General features: G+C 39.9%; 1 protein-coding gene across 1 annotated transcript in view; it reads right to left on the minus strand.

Annotated features, from left to right (window-relative positions):
- Positions 1-254: 254 nt before the first annotated feature.
- The window catches only part of chrna9a (cholinergic receptor, nicotinic, alpha 9a), a 34,725-nt gene continuing 17,943 nt past the window's right edge, over positions 255-17,036 (minus strand). The window contains exons 5-6 of the mRNA XM_072254392.1: positions 568-904; positions 255-519 (exon numbers count right to left, since the gene is read on the minus strand). Of these exons, the coding sequence (XP_072110493.1) occupies positions 255-519; positions 568-904 (602 nt within the window). The remainder of the gene's footprint in view (positions 520-567; positions 905-17,036) is intronic.

Consider the following 17,036-nt stretch of genomic DNA (forward strand, 5'->3'; position numbering starts at 1 on the left):
GTCATGATTCAATAATCTGGTCATACAATGAAACCTGTAAAACCTAACAGCTGACAGTGTTTGCAGATGAATTCCATATGCCCTAACTTCAGATTCAGGGAAATAACTTAACATTTCATGAATCTATTAATTTATGAATGTCAAAGGGTTATTCAATTTCCAAATTTCATCAGCACTACATGTGAAACTACAATACTACTGGAATTGTAATTGACAAACCAATTAAACATTGTATAACACATATCAACATAAAGTCATGTTGCCTTTCCAACAATCAAAATACTCATAAAGAATACCATGATAAAGAAAATCCACATGAAGAAACGATCCATTACTTTAGCCACCTTCTTCCACTCAGCAGATTTTGCATTGTTTGCTTTTTGCTCTCTAAAACAATTTGCTATAAATTCAATGTTTCTTGCCACCCTACCTCTATGTAAGTAACAGAAACAAGAGGACATGGTCAGATCCTCTTCACTGGCACAACTATTCCCTGTGCTTCCTTCATAATGTCCATTACTTTCCTTGAGGTTGCAAACTGGACATCGATGCACTGGTATCACAGACAGTACAGAATCTTCCTTCGGCATTGTATTGTTACATTGGTAATTTTTAGAAAGTTGGTCCTTTATTGTTAGCTCTTTCTCTTTTTTAAGTTTTACATTTGTTTTGGAGTTATCCGACTGCATTTTACAGTTCTTTTTTTCATCTTCCTTTTGTATCGTTGTGCAAGTTTCACCAATGTCATATACAAAAAATATCTTTGACATGTACTGCAGTATGACCACCTTTGCCCATTTTGGAACTGGCTTGGCTTCTGGACCACAGTGATGGATATTCATGATGAAAATTGTCAGTGCAGTCGAGGCAGTGATCATTGTCATTGTTGCTATGTAGTATTTACCTGAAAGCGAACAGAAATAAATATTAGAATGATTTAATCACCTTTCTTTCAAAATCATGCACAGGATTAAAAAGAAACATTATTTTCATCAAATCTGTTGCCTTCAGTGTAATGCGTGAACAATGTTTCACGAAAATAAAACTGCAAATTCATTCATTTAATTCTCCCAAATTTAAGGAAGCTAAATTATTAAACACATATTTTCTCTTATTTTGTCAGCACAATCAATTCATGTCTTCCCTTCACTGAAGGGCCTGTGTTTTGATTTTTATTTGCTTTGCTGTTTATTCCTCTTTCCTCTCTCTCAAAGACATGGATTTTGTCTCAGATTTCTCCTTGAAGGCCACCACTTCCCAATGCCATGGACGTGACTAGATTTTGAAATTAACTAAAATTAGGACCACTTTTATTTACCTAGAGTATCATCAGAAATTCCTCGTCTAATGTCACAAGTCATTGCTGAAAGCAACTATAGTTATCAATACATCAGATAGTTTTCCTAATGTAGCCAGCATGCAATAGACTCTTAAATGCATGTAATATTGCCCCCACCAACACTATCTAATTCATTCCAGACTAGGTCTGTAATGTTTTGGTCCTTATGGTACTATTCACTTTATAAACCCATGAGATATTCACAGGACCACATCTGTGTGTCCAACTCAGTGTTATGAACAAAAACAGAATGCTCTGGAAGAACTCAGCATGTCAAGCTGTGGCAAAGATGTGTAGGTTGACATTGAGTCAAGACCTTAAATGTACGTTCGCTTCTGTCTTCATATTTATTGTTCTAAATCATCGTCACAATTTTTAAGTCCCTTCAGGGGTCTACCAAAATAGTTACAACACCAAAAATCATAGCATCAAAGGTACAACCTGGTATGTGATATGACAGGTCCTTCTCAATTAATTGGTAACCTTTGACAGAGCTGACCACAAAGCCTCTTCTACCTCACCTTCCCAATTGTCCATTTGGATGGGGGCTTATTTACCCACTTCCATTCTTATCCATCCACTCCATCACACGTACTGGTTTCTCTTTGTGTTCCTCTATCGTAACCACTGATACCAGCCATAAGTTCTTCACTCGATTCCTATTATCATGTTGGTTTCACTCAAGTGTTTTTCATACCACGACCAATGTCCATATAGAACATAGAACATAGAATAGTACAGTACATTACAGGCCCTTCAGCCCACAATGTTGTGTCGACCCTCAAACCCTGCCTCCCACATAACCCCCCACCTTAGATTCCTCCATATACCTGTCTAGTAGTCTCTTAAACTTCACTAGTGTATCTGCCTCCACCACTGACTCAGGCAGTGCACTCCACGCACCAACCACTCTCTGAGTAAAAAACCTTCCTCTAATATCCCCCTTGAACTTCCCACCCCTTACCTTAAAGCCATGTCCTCTTGTATTGAGCGGTTGTGCCCTGGGGAAGAGGCGCTGGCTATCCACTCTATCTGTTCCTCTTATTATCTTGTACACCTCTATCATGTCTCCTCTCATCCTCCTTCTCTCCAAAGAGTAAAGCCCTAGCCCCTATACTTGCTGATCTACCTAACCAACAACTTTCAATCCCTAAAAAACTGCCAGATTTAGGGTGAAAGGTCTGCTGGAAGCACTGGGGAGTCGAGCAGCAACTGGAATTGCTGATGTTTCAGGTTGAGACCCTGCACCAGGACTGAGAGTGAGGGAGAAGATAGTTGGTATAAAGAGTAGGTTCTCAAGCTGATTGTAGTGCTTAGCCTGACTGAGTTTCCACTTCATCCACCCATCACCCTGTTTCATTCCCTTCTCCTCCTGGTTCCAACCGGACCCCACTCCAGCCGGTTCCGTCTGCCCGTCACCTCTCTCTTTACTATTCCTACTATCGCCTTCCTTACTTATCAGATTCCATCCCTTGTAGCCTTTGTGTCCCCAATCATCTCCCTCTAGCCTCTGTCTCCACCTTCACCCGCTCTTCCCCCCCCCCCCACTTGGCTCTTTCTGACCAGGGCCAGTAAGGGATAGGTGGACCGAGGTGACGTGAGGAATGATGGGCAGAAAGAGGCAGGCAGGTGTGATAGGTGAGTGCAAACAAGGAATGAAAAGCAGATGAAAGGAAGGTGACAGAGGCTTGAGGGAATAAATGGGACACAAAAGACTACAAGTTTGGTATCTGATAAGGATGGTGATAAGGGTTAAGGGAGAGATGAAGAGCAGTCGGAACCGGATGGGGGAGGGATGCCTGTGGTGAAGTATGTGGCTCATAGGTGGATGGAACCAGTTCGGGGAGGGGTGATGAAGATAAGCGACGATGGGTCTGGAGCAGAGATTCAATACAGCTGAACACTGCTCCCATCTTGAAAACCAACTCTTTAAAACATGATCTTGATCATCTGATCTATCATTGTATGCTCATAATGTCAAATCTGTTGATCAGCTCTCTGGAAGACGTTTTGTTTGTTAAAACCAGTATATAAATCCAATTTATTGATATGTAAGAGCAGGTAGTCTAAAATCAATGTAAATTAGGTTAGTTTCCTCAATCCCTTCTGTAGCATGCTGCTTGGCTCATTTAAATCAAACTTCTTAACTACTGCAATGCAATCATTAAACAGAAGCAAGTATGACTGCTTTCATTACAGTTACAGTTTAAACATATAAATTGTGCTAAAATTACTAAGAGGTGGAAATTCAAAGATTCAAAGTACATTTATTATCAAGGTATGTATGCACTATACAACCCTGAGATTTGTCTTCCCCACAGACAGACAGACAACCCATTCAAACAAAAACAGCAAACCCTTCCCCCGATGCGCCAGAAAAAAAACAAATTGCTCAATCAACAACAACAAAAAAAAACGAGCAGAAAAACACAAAATCGAAAGCGCCTAGGCGTATTCAGTTCGGCTCAGTGTTCGTTATCTGAAAGCCATCCTGATTCCAAGTCACTCAAAACAACAACAAAAGGAGGTGCGACTAGAAGCACATGATAACGTGAACTACAGAGTCAGATCCATGGTCCGCGTTGATTAAAACTTCCCCAAGAATTTAAACTGTGATATTCACAATGGAGAAAATTTAAATAACTTTATGATGTTATGATGGGTGGATGAAGCAGTCAGGCTAAGCATTACATTCAGCTTGGATACTGACTTGAAAACCGGCCCTTTATGCAAACGATCTTCTCCCTTCACTCTCCATCTTGGTGCAGGGTCTCGACCTGAAACATCATCAATTCCTTTCCATCCACAGATGCTGCTCGGCTCACTGAGTGCTTCCAGCAGACCTTTTGCTCGAAACCTCCGCTCATCTAGTTCATGTTATATGTGTTTCCGGTTACTCCATTTTTGTTATTGCTATCTTGTGCAATCTTGCTCAGTGTGATCTGGCTCTGAGGCATGCAGTCAACTAACAACACAGCGCTAAACTGAACCAAACTGAACATTCCTGGACAGTTTCGGGACCTCTGTGGTTTGATGTTCAATATTCTGTGTGTTAGTTGCTCATTTTTTTGCTACTTGCACAATTTGTTCTTTTTTTTGCATGTTGGGTGTTTGATGTTTTCTTTGAACGGGTTCCAGGGTGTTTCTTTGTTTTGTGGCTGTCTGTGGGAAGACAAATATCAGGGTTGTATGCTGCATACATACTTGAATATTAAATCTACTTTGAATCTTTGATGCATGGGCAAGTGATTTGGAAGTTTATGCATGCTGTAGTGGAATCATCTTCATTTGACAGCTACTTTGGTGTCTGACTCTCTATTTAACAATGATACATAATAAATAATTTATGTTCAATGAGCAAACATACAGTTCAACTCGAAAGCATATTGCTGTTCCAATAAAACACAATCTAAGACAAATTTAAATACTTGAAACTCTCAATAATAAAAACAATGTATCTAACTATTGACACTTTGCAACATGAGGAAACTTGCTACAATGAGTTTAACATTATAAACAGTGATTGCACTTAAAGTGCTTCAGTGGCTGGAAAGCATTTTGGGTAGGGAAAGATGCCATGTATACGTCGAACACAACACACAGATTAGTACAGCACAGTGCAGGCCCTTTGGTTCACGGTGTCATGGCGATCTTTTAACCTACTCAAAATCAATCCAACACTTTTCTCCCACGTAGCCCTCCATATTTCTTCCTGAGTCTCTCAAATGTTCCTAATCCATCTGCCTCTACCCTAGGCTGAACTTTTTATTCACCCAGCACTTTCTGTGCAAAGAACCTACCTCTGACATTTCCCCATACTTCCCTCCAACCACTTTAAAATTATTCCCTCTTGTGTAGCCATCTCCGCCCTGGGAAAAGGTGGAAATGACTAATATGACAGGGCATAATTTTAAAGTGATTATCTATGCCTCTTATCATATTATACACCCCTATGAAGTCACCTCTCATGCTTCTTCACTCCAAAGGGAAAACCCCTAGTTTGCTCAACCTTTCCTCATAACACATGCTCTCTAATCCATGCAACATCTTGGTAAATATCCTCTGCACCCTCTCTAAAGCTTCCACATCCTTCTTGTAACGTGGCAACTAGAACTGAACACAATACTCCAAGTGTGGTGTACACATTACGTTACAGCTTTTGAATTCAATTACTCAACTACGAGGGGTGATTGATAAGTTCATGGTCTAAGGTAGAAGGAGTCCATTTTAGAAAACCTAGCACATTTATTTTTTCCAGGGGTCGGCGTCTTGGACCTCCAGAAGTGGTCCACAGCTGGGGTGATTGATAAGTTTGTGGCCTAAGGTAGAAGGAGATGAGTTATTAACTTCAAACTTTCTGTACTTTCACTCAAAGAGTTTAACTGCACGTGCATACAACGAGAGTGGTATAAGTCATCTCCTTCTACCTTAGGCCACGAACTTATCAATCGCCCCTGCTATGGACCACCTGGAGGTCCAAGACGCTCTTGTTACATGCACATGCAGTTCAACTGTTTGAGTGAAAATGCAGAAAGTTTGAAGTTAATAATTCATCTCCTTCTACCTTAAGCCACGAACTTATCAATCACCCCTGCTGAGGACCACTTCTACAAAGAAGGGACCTGTATGCTCCATGACTGCTGGACTAAATGTGTACATGTAGGAGGGGACTATGTTGAAAAATAAATGTGCTAGGGTTTTCTAAAATTGACTCCTTCTACCTTAGGCCACAAACTTATCAATCACCCCTCGTAATAAAGACCAACACACCATACTTCCTTCACCACTCTATCAACCTGCACAGTAACTTTAAGGGTTCAATGGAGTTGGACCCCAAGATCCTCCTCTTCTTCCACACAGCTAAGGATCCTGCCATTAACTCTGTACTCTGCCTTCACGTTTGACTGTCCAAAGTGAATCACTTCACACTTCTTGATTGAACTCCATCTGCCACTTCTCAGCCCAGCTCTGCATCCTGTTAATGATGGGTTGTAATGTATGACAACCTTCCACACTATCCATAACACCAACCTTCGTGTCATCTGCTGACTTACTAACCCACTCTTCCACTGCTCACCCAAGTCATAGATAAAAATCGACATTTACATTTATTTTACGGTAACTTTAATGCTAGTCTATTCTGGTTATGAAGTAAAATTTAAAACTTGTTGTATATGAACACTTTGGGAAGATATTTTGAGGCCAAGAAAGCTTTCACCAAATTGCCACGTATACATACTGTTGGTAGGATGTGGTCAGTCTTAAAGCGAAGCCACCTATTTTGAACAAAATGTACTAAGCAGCCAAAATAGATTGCTTGAAATCAACCTCCTCTGCGACACGACTTCTATAATCACCATACACCAAGAATGAGCATGTTTTACATTGTTCATCTATCATAAGATGTAAAGAAGGCAAATCTTTGTGGGAAATCCATATTGTTAATTTACAGTTTTCTACTAAATGATATCACCGACAGCAAATATAGAAACAAAATATATGAAAGATTTGCACCTGCTTAGTGCCTTGCCTGGTTTCAGAACATCCCAAAAACTGTGAAATTCATGTGTTTATCATCAAGAATAAATAAAGATTTCCAATGCGATGGGTCATTCGACAGTAATTAGGAACTGATGCAGCATTAGCAATTTCATCAAACTGGAAGGAATGAGACACAACTTTTTTTCTGCTTAGTATGTTTCATACAGAGAGAGGACAGCAACTTCATGTCTCATCAATATATTAGCTTTAAAATTCGTAAATTTATAGGGTTTTTTTTCAGCCCCACACATTTGAAAACTTTTTTAAACAGGACATTATTCTGAACGTTGGGTTGAAAACTGGCTATCACATACTGCAGAAAACAAGGAATTCAATTAAATGTGCCCTTCTCGGACTGGAGGAATACACTTAGATGGACTTATTTTTTATTTATATATAAGCTGTTTGTTCACTATCAGAAGACTAAGGAAATTCAGCATGTTCCCATTTACCCTTTTATAGATGTACAATAGAAAGTATCCTGTTTGAATGCATTGAGAAATGCATAGATAGAGTGAGTGGGTGAAAATCTGGCAAATGGAATTTAATGAAGTCATGTTCTTCAGTAAGGGGAAACAAAAGGCAGGTTATTAAAATAGAACCTACAAGTGAGCAAAGTTCAGAGGGATTATGGCATTCTAGTTAGCAAGCGGTTAAGAAGGAAAGCAGCATGTTTGCCCTTTGGCAGGAAAGATAACATGCTGCTTTCCTTCTTAATCCCTGGAGTTTAAAACATTGAAGATTGAAGGAGACGTGACAGGATAGACACTGAGGTGTTTCACAAGTGGGAGAGTTACTGCAAAACAAAGTGCCATTCATTTAAAACAGGAGATAGAATTTGTTTATCTCAGAGGGAATATATTACTGAAATTCACTGCCCCCAAGAGTCCTCGAGACTAGATCATTAAAACTATTTAAGGTGGAAACAGATAAATGTTTGAAAGATTGAGAAATTAAGAATATGGAGAAATAGCACAGGAGTTGAGGCCAGTTGTAAAGCAGCGATAATCATACTGCATTGTCCAGCCAGTGGTGTACTGGCATCAACAACGTATGTTCCTGAGTTCAAATCTGGCTCCCTTCAAGCTTTCCATCCATGCTGGGTTGAGCATCAAGATAGCAATTCGGCCTTGTAAAAAACGGTCAAATGCTGCCAAAACAGCAAAAATGTCGCCTGATGCGTCATAAGGCACGAACAGGAACAACAACAATCATACCAAATGGTGGGGCAGGAATGAGAGTCCTTGTGGCTTTACTCCTCCTCATGTCGTCTGTCATCTGAGAGTTCATTTCCATGTTGAATTTTACAACCCTGGTAGCCAATACAGTCCTGGGTGTGACTCTAAACTGCATCTGGTGATGAGGCTCTGATTGGAGACTTTCAGAGCTTTGGGGAAAGTGAAGTTACCCCTTAGTCATTCATTGCTCCCAGGGCCGCTCTGACCCGGAACGGTAGCACCTGCAAGGGTTCCTGCTCAGGATACCAGCGAAGGCCAACGGCAGATCCGGCAGGTTCAGTAACTGAATTTATGACAGAGAAGGCGGATGAGCTACGACCTCAAATGTCAATGGCTATAGTATAGGCGGATGAACATTTGGGGAGAGAAATGGTGATTTCTTTAGTTCGCCCAACGGTAGGCAATAGCAAACCACAATTGCAATTTGCTAAGAAAACCATGGTCAAATTCACAAAATGTATCACACACCAACAGCGTCAAGAGGATCTTCAAGACAATTCTGAAGCTGCTTCGCTCGGTAATGTTGATTCTGGCCAGCAAGGGATCCCCAACCGTCATCAAGCTACTGCTCATAAAATTCAAGTAACACAAAAGAAAATTATTGCCACTTGGAATGTAAGAACCCTATACCAAGCAGGAAGATTGGACAATGTGATAAATGAAATGGAAAGACTAAAGATTAACATCATGGGAATTAGTGAAGTTCGTTGGATAGGCGCTGGAACATGTCAGGTTAGAAATAAAACACTAGTTTATTCTTGTGGAACATCCCATGCTAATTGAGTAGGAATTCTTATGGATGAAAACATGGCAAAAAGTGTTTTAGGACATTGGGCAATATCAGAAAGAGTGCTCCTTGTTAGATTCAGAGGACAACCATTTGATTTAGCAATTATATAGGTATATGCACCAACAACAGATGGAACAAATGAGGATATAGATAAATTCTACGAAGAGCTTGAAAAAGCAAAGAATGGATGCAAATCTCAAGATATTGTTATTGTCATGGGAGATCTAAATGCTAAAGCAGGACAAGCTACTGATGGAAATACCATAGGAAAATTTGGACTAGGGGAAAGAAATGAAAGGTGAGAAACGGGTAGAATGGTGCAAGATGAATAATCAGATCGTTATGAATACCTACTTTAAAACCATCCAAGATGCTTGTGGACCTGGAAGAGTTCAGGAGATAACACCAGAAATCAAATTGACTTTATTACAATAAACCAAAGATTTAGAATCTCAGTGACTCAATGCAAAACATATCCAGGTGCAAACTGTAATAGTGACCATAACCCAGTAGTATGTCATGTAAAAGTAAAACTTAAAAAACTAAAGAAGCAAATACCTGAACAATCCCTTGACGACCTGCAATTAATTAAAGAAGAAAACTTAAGACAAAAATTTACAATTGAAGTAAGGAATAGATTTCAAAGTCTAGAAATAGAATCTGTTGAAGATGATAGCAATCATGTAGAAATGAAATTTAACTCTCTAAAGTATGCCTTGGTAGAATCAGCAAAGTCAGTGATTCCTAAAAAAGAAAAAAGTACAAAAATTAAATGGATGACAGAAGAAATCAAAAATCTAATGGAAGAAAGGAGACAGAAGAAAGCATATCCTATAGAATATAAGTCCTTAGATAAAAAAGTTAAAAGCTTATCTCAAAAAGCCAAAGAAGAATGGTTAAACCAGGAATGTGAGCAAATAGAAAGAATTCCTATTACTGATCCAAAAAGGTTACATCAACAAATCAAGAATATCACCGGTAAAAAGCTCCTCTGTTCTTCAGGTGGATGTTTGAAAGCAAAGGACGGTGCCATTATCATGGAAAAAGATGAGATTATGAACAGATGGACTGAGTATATTCAGGAATTGTTTGAAGACGATCAAGGCAAAAAACCAGAAATTAAGAAAAACATTGAAGGTCCAAGTATTTTAAAATCTAAAGTTCGTAATGCAGTAAATAAGATGAAGAAAGGAAACATAGAAACATAGAAACATAGAAAATAGGTGCAGGAGTAGGCCATTCGGCCCTTCGAGCCTGCACCGCCATTTATTATGATCATGGCTGATCATCCAACTCAGAACCCCGCCCCAGCCTTCCCTCCATACCCCCTGATCCCCGTAGCCACAAGGACCATATCTAACTCCCTCTTAAATATAGCCAATGAACTGGCCTCAACTGTTTCCTGTGGCAGAGAATTCCACAGATTCACCACTCTCTGTGTGAAGAAGTTTTTCCTAATCTCGGTCCTAAAAGGCTTCCCCTTTATCCTCAAACTGTGACCCCTTGTTCTGGACTTCCCCAACATCGGGAACAATCTTCCTGCATCTAGCCTGTCCAATCCTTTTAGGATTTTATACGTTTCAATCAGATCCCCCCTCAATCTTCTAAATTCCAACAAGTACAAGCCCAGTTCATCCAGTCTTTCTTCATATGAAAGTCCTGCCATCCCAGGAATCAATCTGGTGAACCTTCTTTGTACTCCCTCTATGGCAAGGATATCATGAGATTGGAATAATACCAGAAGAGATGAAAAAATCATTAATGATCACTCTTCATCAACCTTCCAGAAACCTGGAGCAATAGAATGTGAATTACATAGGACCATAAGTTTAATGAGTCATATCACCAAGATACTTCTAAGAATTTTGATGACAAGAGCCAAAAGTAAGATACAAGCTTAAACAGTCAAAGAACAATGTGGTTTTGTGAAAGACGAAGGTACAAGAAACGCAATATTGATGTTAAGGATACTATCAGAACGAGCTATTCAAGTGCAAAAAGAATTGTTTTGTTTTATCGACTACACAAAAGCATTTGATAAGGTGAAGCACAATAAGTTATCTGAAATATCACAGAAAATTCTCGATCTAGATTCGAAAGACCTCCGCCTAATCAGAAATCTGTACTGGGAACAAGAGTAATAATATCAGGATTGCTACCTGAGCTGCACACTAATGATGGTAAGAATAGCAGAATTAAGCAGATGAATGTGTGGCTAAGTAACTGGTGCAGGGGGCAGGACTTCAAATTCTGGAATCATTGGGATCTATTTTGGGGAAGGTATGACTTATACAAAAAAGATGGATTACACCTGAACTCAAAAGGTACTAATATCCTGGTGGGATTGTTTAAGATAGCTGTTAGGGAGGGTTTAAACTAAGTTGGCAAGGGGAAGGAAACCAAGTTGTTAGGGTCGAGGAAGAGGAAAATAGAAATAAGTCGAAAATAGAAATAAGTCAAAAATACTGTGCAGCAAAGATGGCAAGAAGGACAGGCCGGTGAATATACAGGATAATTTGCTGCAAAATAGAAATATAGCAAAATCGGCAACAGATACTGATCTAAATGTACTGTACTTAAATGCACGCAGCATTAGAAATAAAGTGGATGACCTTGCTGCACAGCTGCAGGTTAAAAGATATGACATTGTGGCCATCACCGAGTCATGGCTAAATGATGGATGTGATTGGGAGCTGAATGTCCGAAGATACACAGTGTATAGGAAAGATAGGAAGGTAGGTAAAGGGGGTGGTGTGGCCCTGATGGTAAGTAACGATATCAAATCAATAGAAAGAAGGGACATAGGATCAGAAGAGGTAGAATCCTTATGGGTAGAATTAAGAAATGGCAAGGGTAAAAAGACACTAATAGCAGTTATATGCAGGCCTCCAAACAGCAGCCAGGATGTGGACTACAATTTGCAGCCGGAAATAGAAAAAGCATGTCAGAAGGAAAATGTCAAGATAATTATGGGGGATTTTAATATGAAAGTGGATTGGGAAAGTCAGGAAGGTAATGGATCTCAGGAGAGGGAGTTTGTAGAATGCCTACAGGATGGCTTTTTGGAGCAGCTTGTCCATAAACCCACCAGGGGACCGACTGTTTTGGATTGGGTGCTGTGTAATGAACCTGAGGCGATTAGGGAGCTGGAGGTAAAGGAACCCCTTGGAAGTAGTGATCATAATATGATTGAGTTCAGTTTCAAATTCTAAATGGAGAAGCTGGTATCAGGTGTAGCAATATTTCAGTGGAACAGGGGAAATTACAGTGGTATGAGAGAGGAACTGGCCCAAGTTGATTGGAAAAGTAAGCTAAATGGAGGGACGGCAGAGCAGAATTGGATGAAATTCCTACAAGAAATAAGGAAAATTCAAGAAAAATATATTCCAAGAAAAAAGAAAATCATGAATGGAAAAATGGCACAAATGTGGCTAACGAGAGAGGTTAAGGCAAAAATAAAAGCAAAAGAAACGGCGTACAAGGAAGCAAAAATTAGTGGGGAAAATGAGGACTGGAAGACTTTTAAAAATTTACAGAAGGAAACTAAGAAAGTCATTAGGAAAAAAAGATGAATTATGAAAGGAAGTTGGCGATTAACATAAAAAAGGGTACTAAGAGTTTTTTTAAATATATGAAGAGCAAAAGAGTGACAAGGGTAGATACGAGACCGATTGAAAATGGTGCTGGTGAAATTATAATGGATAACAAAGAGATGGCGGAGGAACTGAATGAGTATTTTGCATCAGTCTTCACAGTGGAAGACATGAGCAATATACCTGATAGCCGGAGGTATCAGGGAATAGAATTAGGTACAGTCAAGATTACTAGAGAGAAAGTGCTTGGGAAGCTAAGTAGACTAAGAATAGATAAGTCTCCCGGCCCGGATGAGGTGCACCCAAGGGTTCTGGAGGAGGTGGCTTTGGAGATTGTAGAAGCATTGGAAATGATCTTCCAGGAATCGATAGACTCTGGCATGGTTTCGGAGGACTGGAAGGTCGCAAATGTAGTTCCGCTATTTAAGAAAGGAAGGAGGCAGCAAAAAGTAAATTACGGACCTATTAGTCTGACATTGGTAGTTGGAAAGATATTGGAGTCAATTATCAAGGACGAGGTTATGAAATACCTCGAGGTGCATGACAAGATAGGCTGAAGCCAGCATGGTTTCATGAAGGGAAGATCCTGCCTCACCAACCTATTGGAATTTTTTGAGGTAATCTCAAATAAGATTGACACGGGAGAGGCTGTGGATGTTGTGTATTTGGATTTTCAAAAGGCCTTCGATAAGGTGCCGCATATGAGGCTGCTTAATAAGATGAGAGCCCATGGAATTATAGGAAAGATATTGAAATGGGTGGAGCATTGGCTGATAGGTAGAAGGCAAAGGGTGGGAATAAAGGGATCCTATTCTGATTGGTTGCCGGTTACCAGTGGTGTTCTACAGGGGTCAGTGTTGGGGCCGTTTCTTTTTACGATGTATATCAATGATTTGGATTATGGATTGAATGGTTTTGTGGCTAAGTTTGCGGTTGACACCAAGATAGGTGGAGGAGCAGGAAATGTTGAAGAAACTGAAAGGTTGCAGAGAGACTTGGTCAGTTGAGGAGAGTGGACAAAGAAATGGCAGATGAGATACAACGTTGACAAATGTACAGTTGTACATTTTGGAAGAAGAAATAATCTGGCAGATTATTATTTAGATGGGGAGAAAATTCAAAAATCGGAAGTGCAAAGGGACTTGGGGGTCCTCGTGCAGGATACCCTAAAGGTTAACCACCAGTTTGGATCGGCAGTAAGGACAGCGAATGCTATGTTGGCATTCATTTCAAGAGGAATAGTGTATAAGAGTAAGGAGGTGTTGATGAGGCTCTATGGGGCATTAGTGAGACCTCATTTGGAATACTGTGTGCAGTTTTGGGCCCCCTATCTTAGAAAGGTTGTACTGATGTTGGAGACAGTTCAGAGAAGATTTACGAGGATGATTCCTGGAATGCAGGGGCTAACATATGAAGAGCGTTTGTCGGCTCTTGGACTGTATTCATTAGAGTATAGAAGAATGAGAGGGGATCTCATAGAAACATTTCGAATGTTGAAAGGGTTGGACAGAGTAAGTGTGGAAAGGTCGTTTCCCTTGCTGGGTGAGTCCAGGACAAGAGGCCATAGTCTTAGAATTAGAGGGTACCCAGTTAAAACAGAGATGAGGAGAAATTTTTTTAGCCAGAGGGTCATGGATTTGTGGAATTCGTTGCCACATACAGCTGTGGAGGCCCGATCATTGAGGGTGGTTAAGGAGGAGATTGACAGGTATCTAATTAGTCAGGGTATCAAGGGATATGGGGAAAAAGCCAGAAATTGGAACTAGATGGGTGAATAGTTTAGCTCATGGGGGAGCTGCGGAGCAGACTCGATGGGCCAAATGGCCTACTTCTGCTCCTCTGTCTTGTGATCTTCTGAACAAACTGCCGCTGTAAGAATAGATGGAGAAGTGAGTCAGTTTACGAAAATCGAGAGAGGTGTTAGACAAGAGTGTGTTTTCTCCCGATTTATTTAATGTGTACAGTGAAACAATATTACAAAAAATAAGAAACACCTTGGGAATCAAAGTTGGCAGTGAAAACATCAATAATTTCAGATATGCAGATGACACTGTGTTAATTGCAAGTATGGAGGAAGAACTATATAACCTACTTGATATAATTGTTGAAAAAAATGCAAAAATGGGTCTATCTATCAATTGCAAAAAGACAGAATGTATGGTGATATCCAAAAAGAAGGAGAATCCTATCTGCAGGCCAAGAATAAATGGGGAAGACATAAAACAAGTACAGAACTTTTGCTACTTAGGAAGCTGTGTAACATCAGATGGCAGGTGCGACTTGGACATCAAAAGAAGAATAGGGACGGCAAAAGACACCTTTACGAGGATGAAGAGTATACTGACCAATACTAAACTAGGCATGACAACCCGCCTCAGAGTACTGAAATGTTACGTTTATCCAGCTTATGTTGTATGGCTCAGAATGTTGGACAATATCTAGTAACATGAGGAATCGAAGTGTAGCAGCAGAAATGTAATTTTTGAGGAGGATGCAAAGAATATCATGGACGAAACAAATATCTAATGAGGATGTCATGAACAGAGCAAACACAAAAAGAGAAATAATGTATGAGATCATGAAAAGGCAACGTAACTTCATTGGACATGTGATTAGGAAAGACGAGTTAGAATGCACGGTAATTATGGGAAAGATTGAAGGGAAGAAAGCAAGAGGGAGACAAAGACAAATGATGATGGAGACAGCAGCCAGAGAACTGGAAATGAATACCAATGAATTAATCCACTTGACCCGAAACAGGAGTGTGTGGGCCATGGCAGCCAAAGCTCAAACTGGGCATGGCACCTGATGATGATGATGATGATGATGATAGCCAATAGACTACTTTTTCTGAAGAGTCATCTTTGCAGTTTCAATATCAAATGATTTCAATTTCCAGTGGTGTGCCTTTGGCAGGTAGTGCTCATTGTCCTGGGAGCATCTGTTATTCAACACTCCAAAGCCACAATGTGATTCTGAACTACTAGATAACCCACACCAGGTAACCCTTCGCTTATCTCTACTCCTTTTGTTGCCCCCTGTATCCCCACAATACAAATGATACCAACCCTTCCACCTGCAAACTGCACTACCTACCATAGGCTCTAATTGTCCATGGTCTTTAATTCCCAATCTTCAACTTCCTCCCGACAAAGTGTAAACTTCCAGTCAAACATCATGATCAACAAATCCACATCCTCAGCAGGTCTTGATCAGGTCCCAAATGCCACCCAAAGGTTGCATTCCCCAAACCTGGCCCTCAACCCATTTTAATTATGCACACTGCTACACATAAAAGAAAATGAGCAACAGCCTTTCACTAGTAAGCCTAACATGACAGTAGTCTGCAGGCTATAATCAAAACAGTTGCTGGTGCGTGTATGACACAACAGCTATACAGCAATCTATCAGGGCTTAGAACAATTTCTAAATCACCATCTTTTCATAGCTTTGGAAGTAGCATAAAACCCACACAGTTTTCCAAAAGTTTGTATTTAGTTGTGCATTCAGTCGCCATATGTTGCCGACTATCTTTCACTTTAACAGTATAAACAGTAGAATAGCTATTGTTTCTGCAGTAAAATCCAGCCCACTTACGAACTGAACTGCAAGTGGGTATATAAGGCTTAATTTCCAAATGACACACAAATCAGAAGCAGTATAATGAATAAGGACAGATGTATCAGTCAGGTGAAACGAACAGACGTGGCAGATTAAGTTTCACACAGCGGTACATATTGATTCACCTTGACAAGTAAGAAAAAATTGTCTGAAAAATTCTGAAGGAGATAGAAGAACTGTGAAATATTGACAAATTTTTGAAGGATGAGATGCTATTAAAAGAGCATTCAATATGTTGAACCTTATACGCATAGATAGAGCGTGCAAAAGTAAAGTACACATACTATTTATAAAACAGTGACTAAACCAGTGCTGGAATATTGCAGCTGATTGTCGGCACAATACAGTTAAGATAAGGGTATTAGCAATTGAAGCAAGAATGAGCCAAATGGCTCCTGAAGCTTGTTTGATCATTCACCGAGCATAATTGATCCTGCATTTCAAGTACAATTTCATATTCAATCCTGATATCTTTCAGTCACTTCAAGCACCTAAAACTCTTATCAGTTATGATATTACTAAATGACTAAGCCTATAGAGCCCTTTAAGCTAAAGGATTTCACACACTTACAACCCTCCTCATCAAAGCCTTGAGATGAAGGAGAAGTTGTTTATTGGAACAATGCCAGGATTGAAAGCTTCAGGCTAAATCTTGAGAAAGAAGGAATCAGGGTTGTTCTCAGAGCAAAGTAGGTTAAAGAGAAATTTGGAAAAGGTGCTCGTGAAGAAATAGTTGAAAGCTGTTTTGAAAAGAGAAATGTGATTGCAACCATTTAAGACATTTTATCTGGCAATTCTAAATGCAAATCAGCCTGGGGCAATGAAATTATTTCTAACACAGTCACATCCAGATTGATGTCATTGATTGAGGGCCAAGATAAGCTGAAACCACCTCAGCCCTTACATTCAAAACC

This window comes from Mobula birostris, chromosome 3 (assembly GCF_030028105.1).
Source record: "Mobula birostris isolate sMobBir1 chromosome 3, sMobBir1.hap1, whole genome shotgun sequence".
Classification (NCBI taxonomy): Eukaryota; Metazoa; Chordata; class Chondrichthyes; order Myliobatiformes; family Myliobatidae; genus Mobula; species Mobula birostris.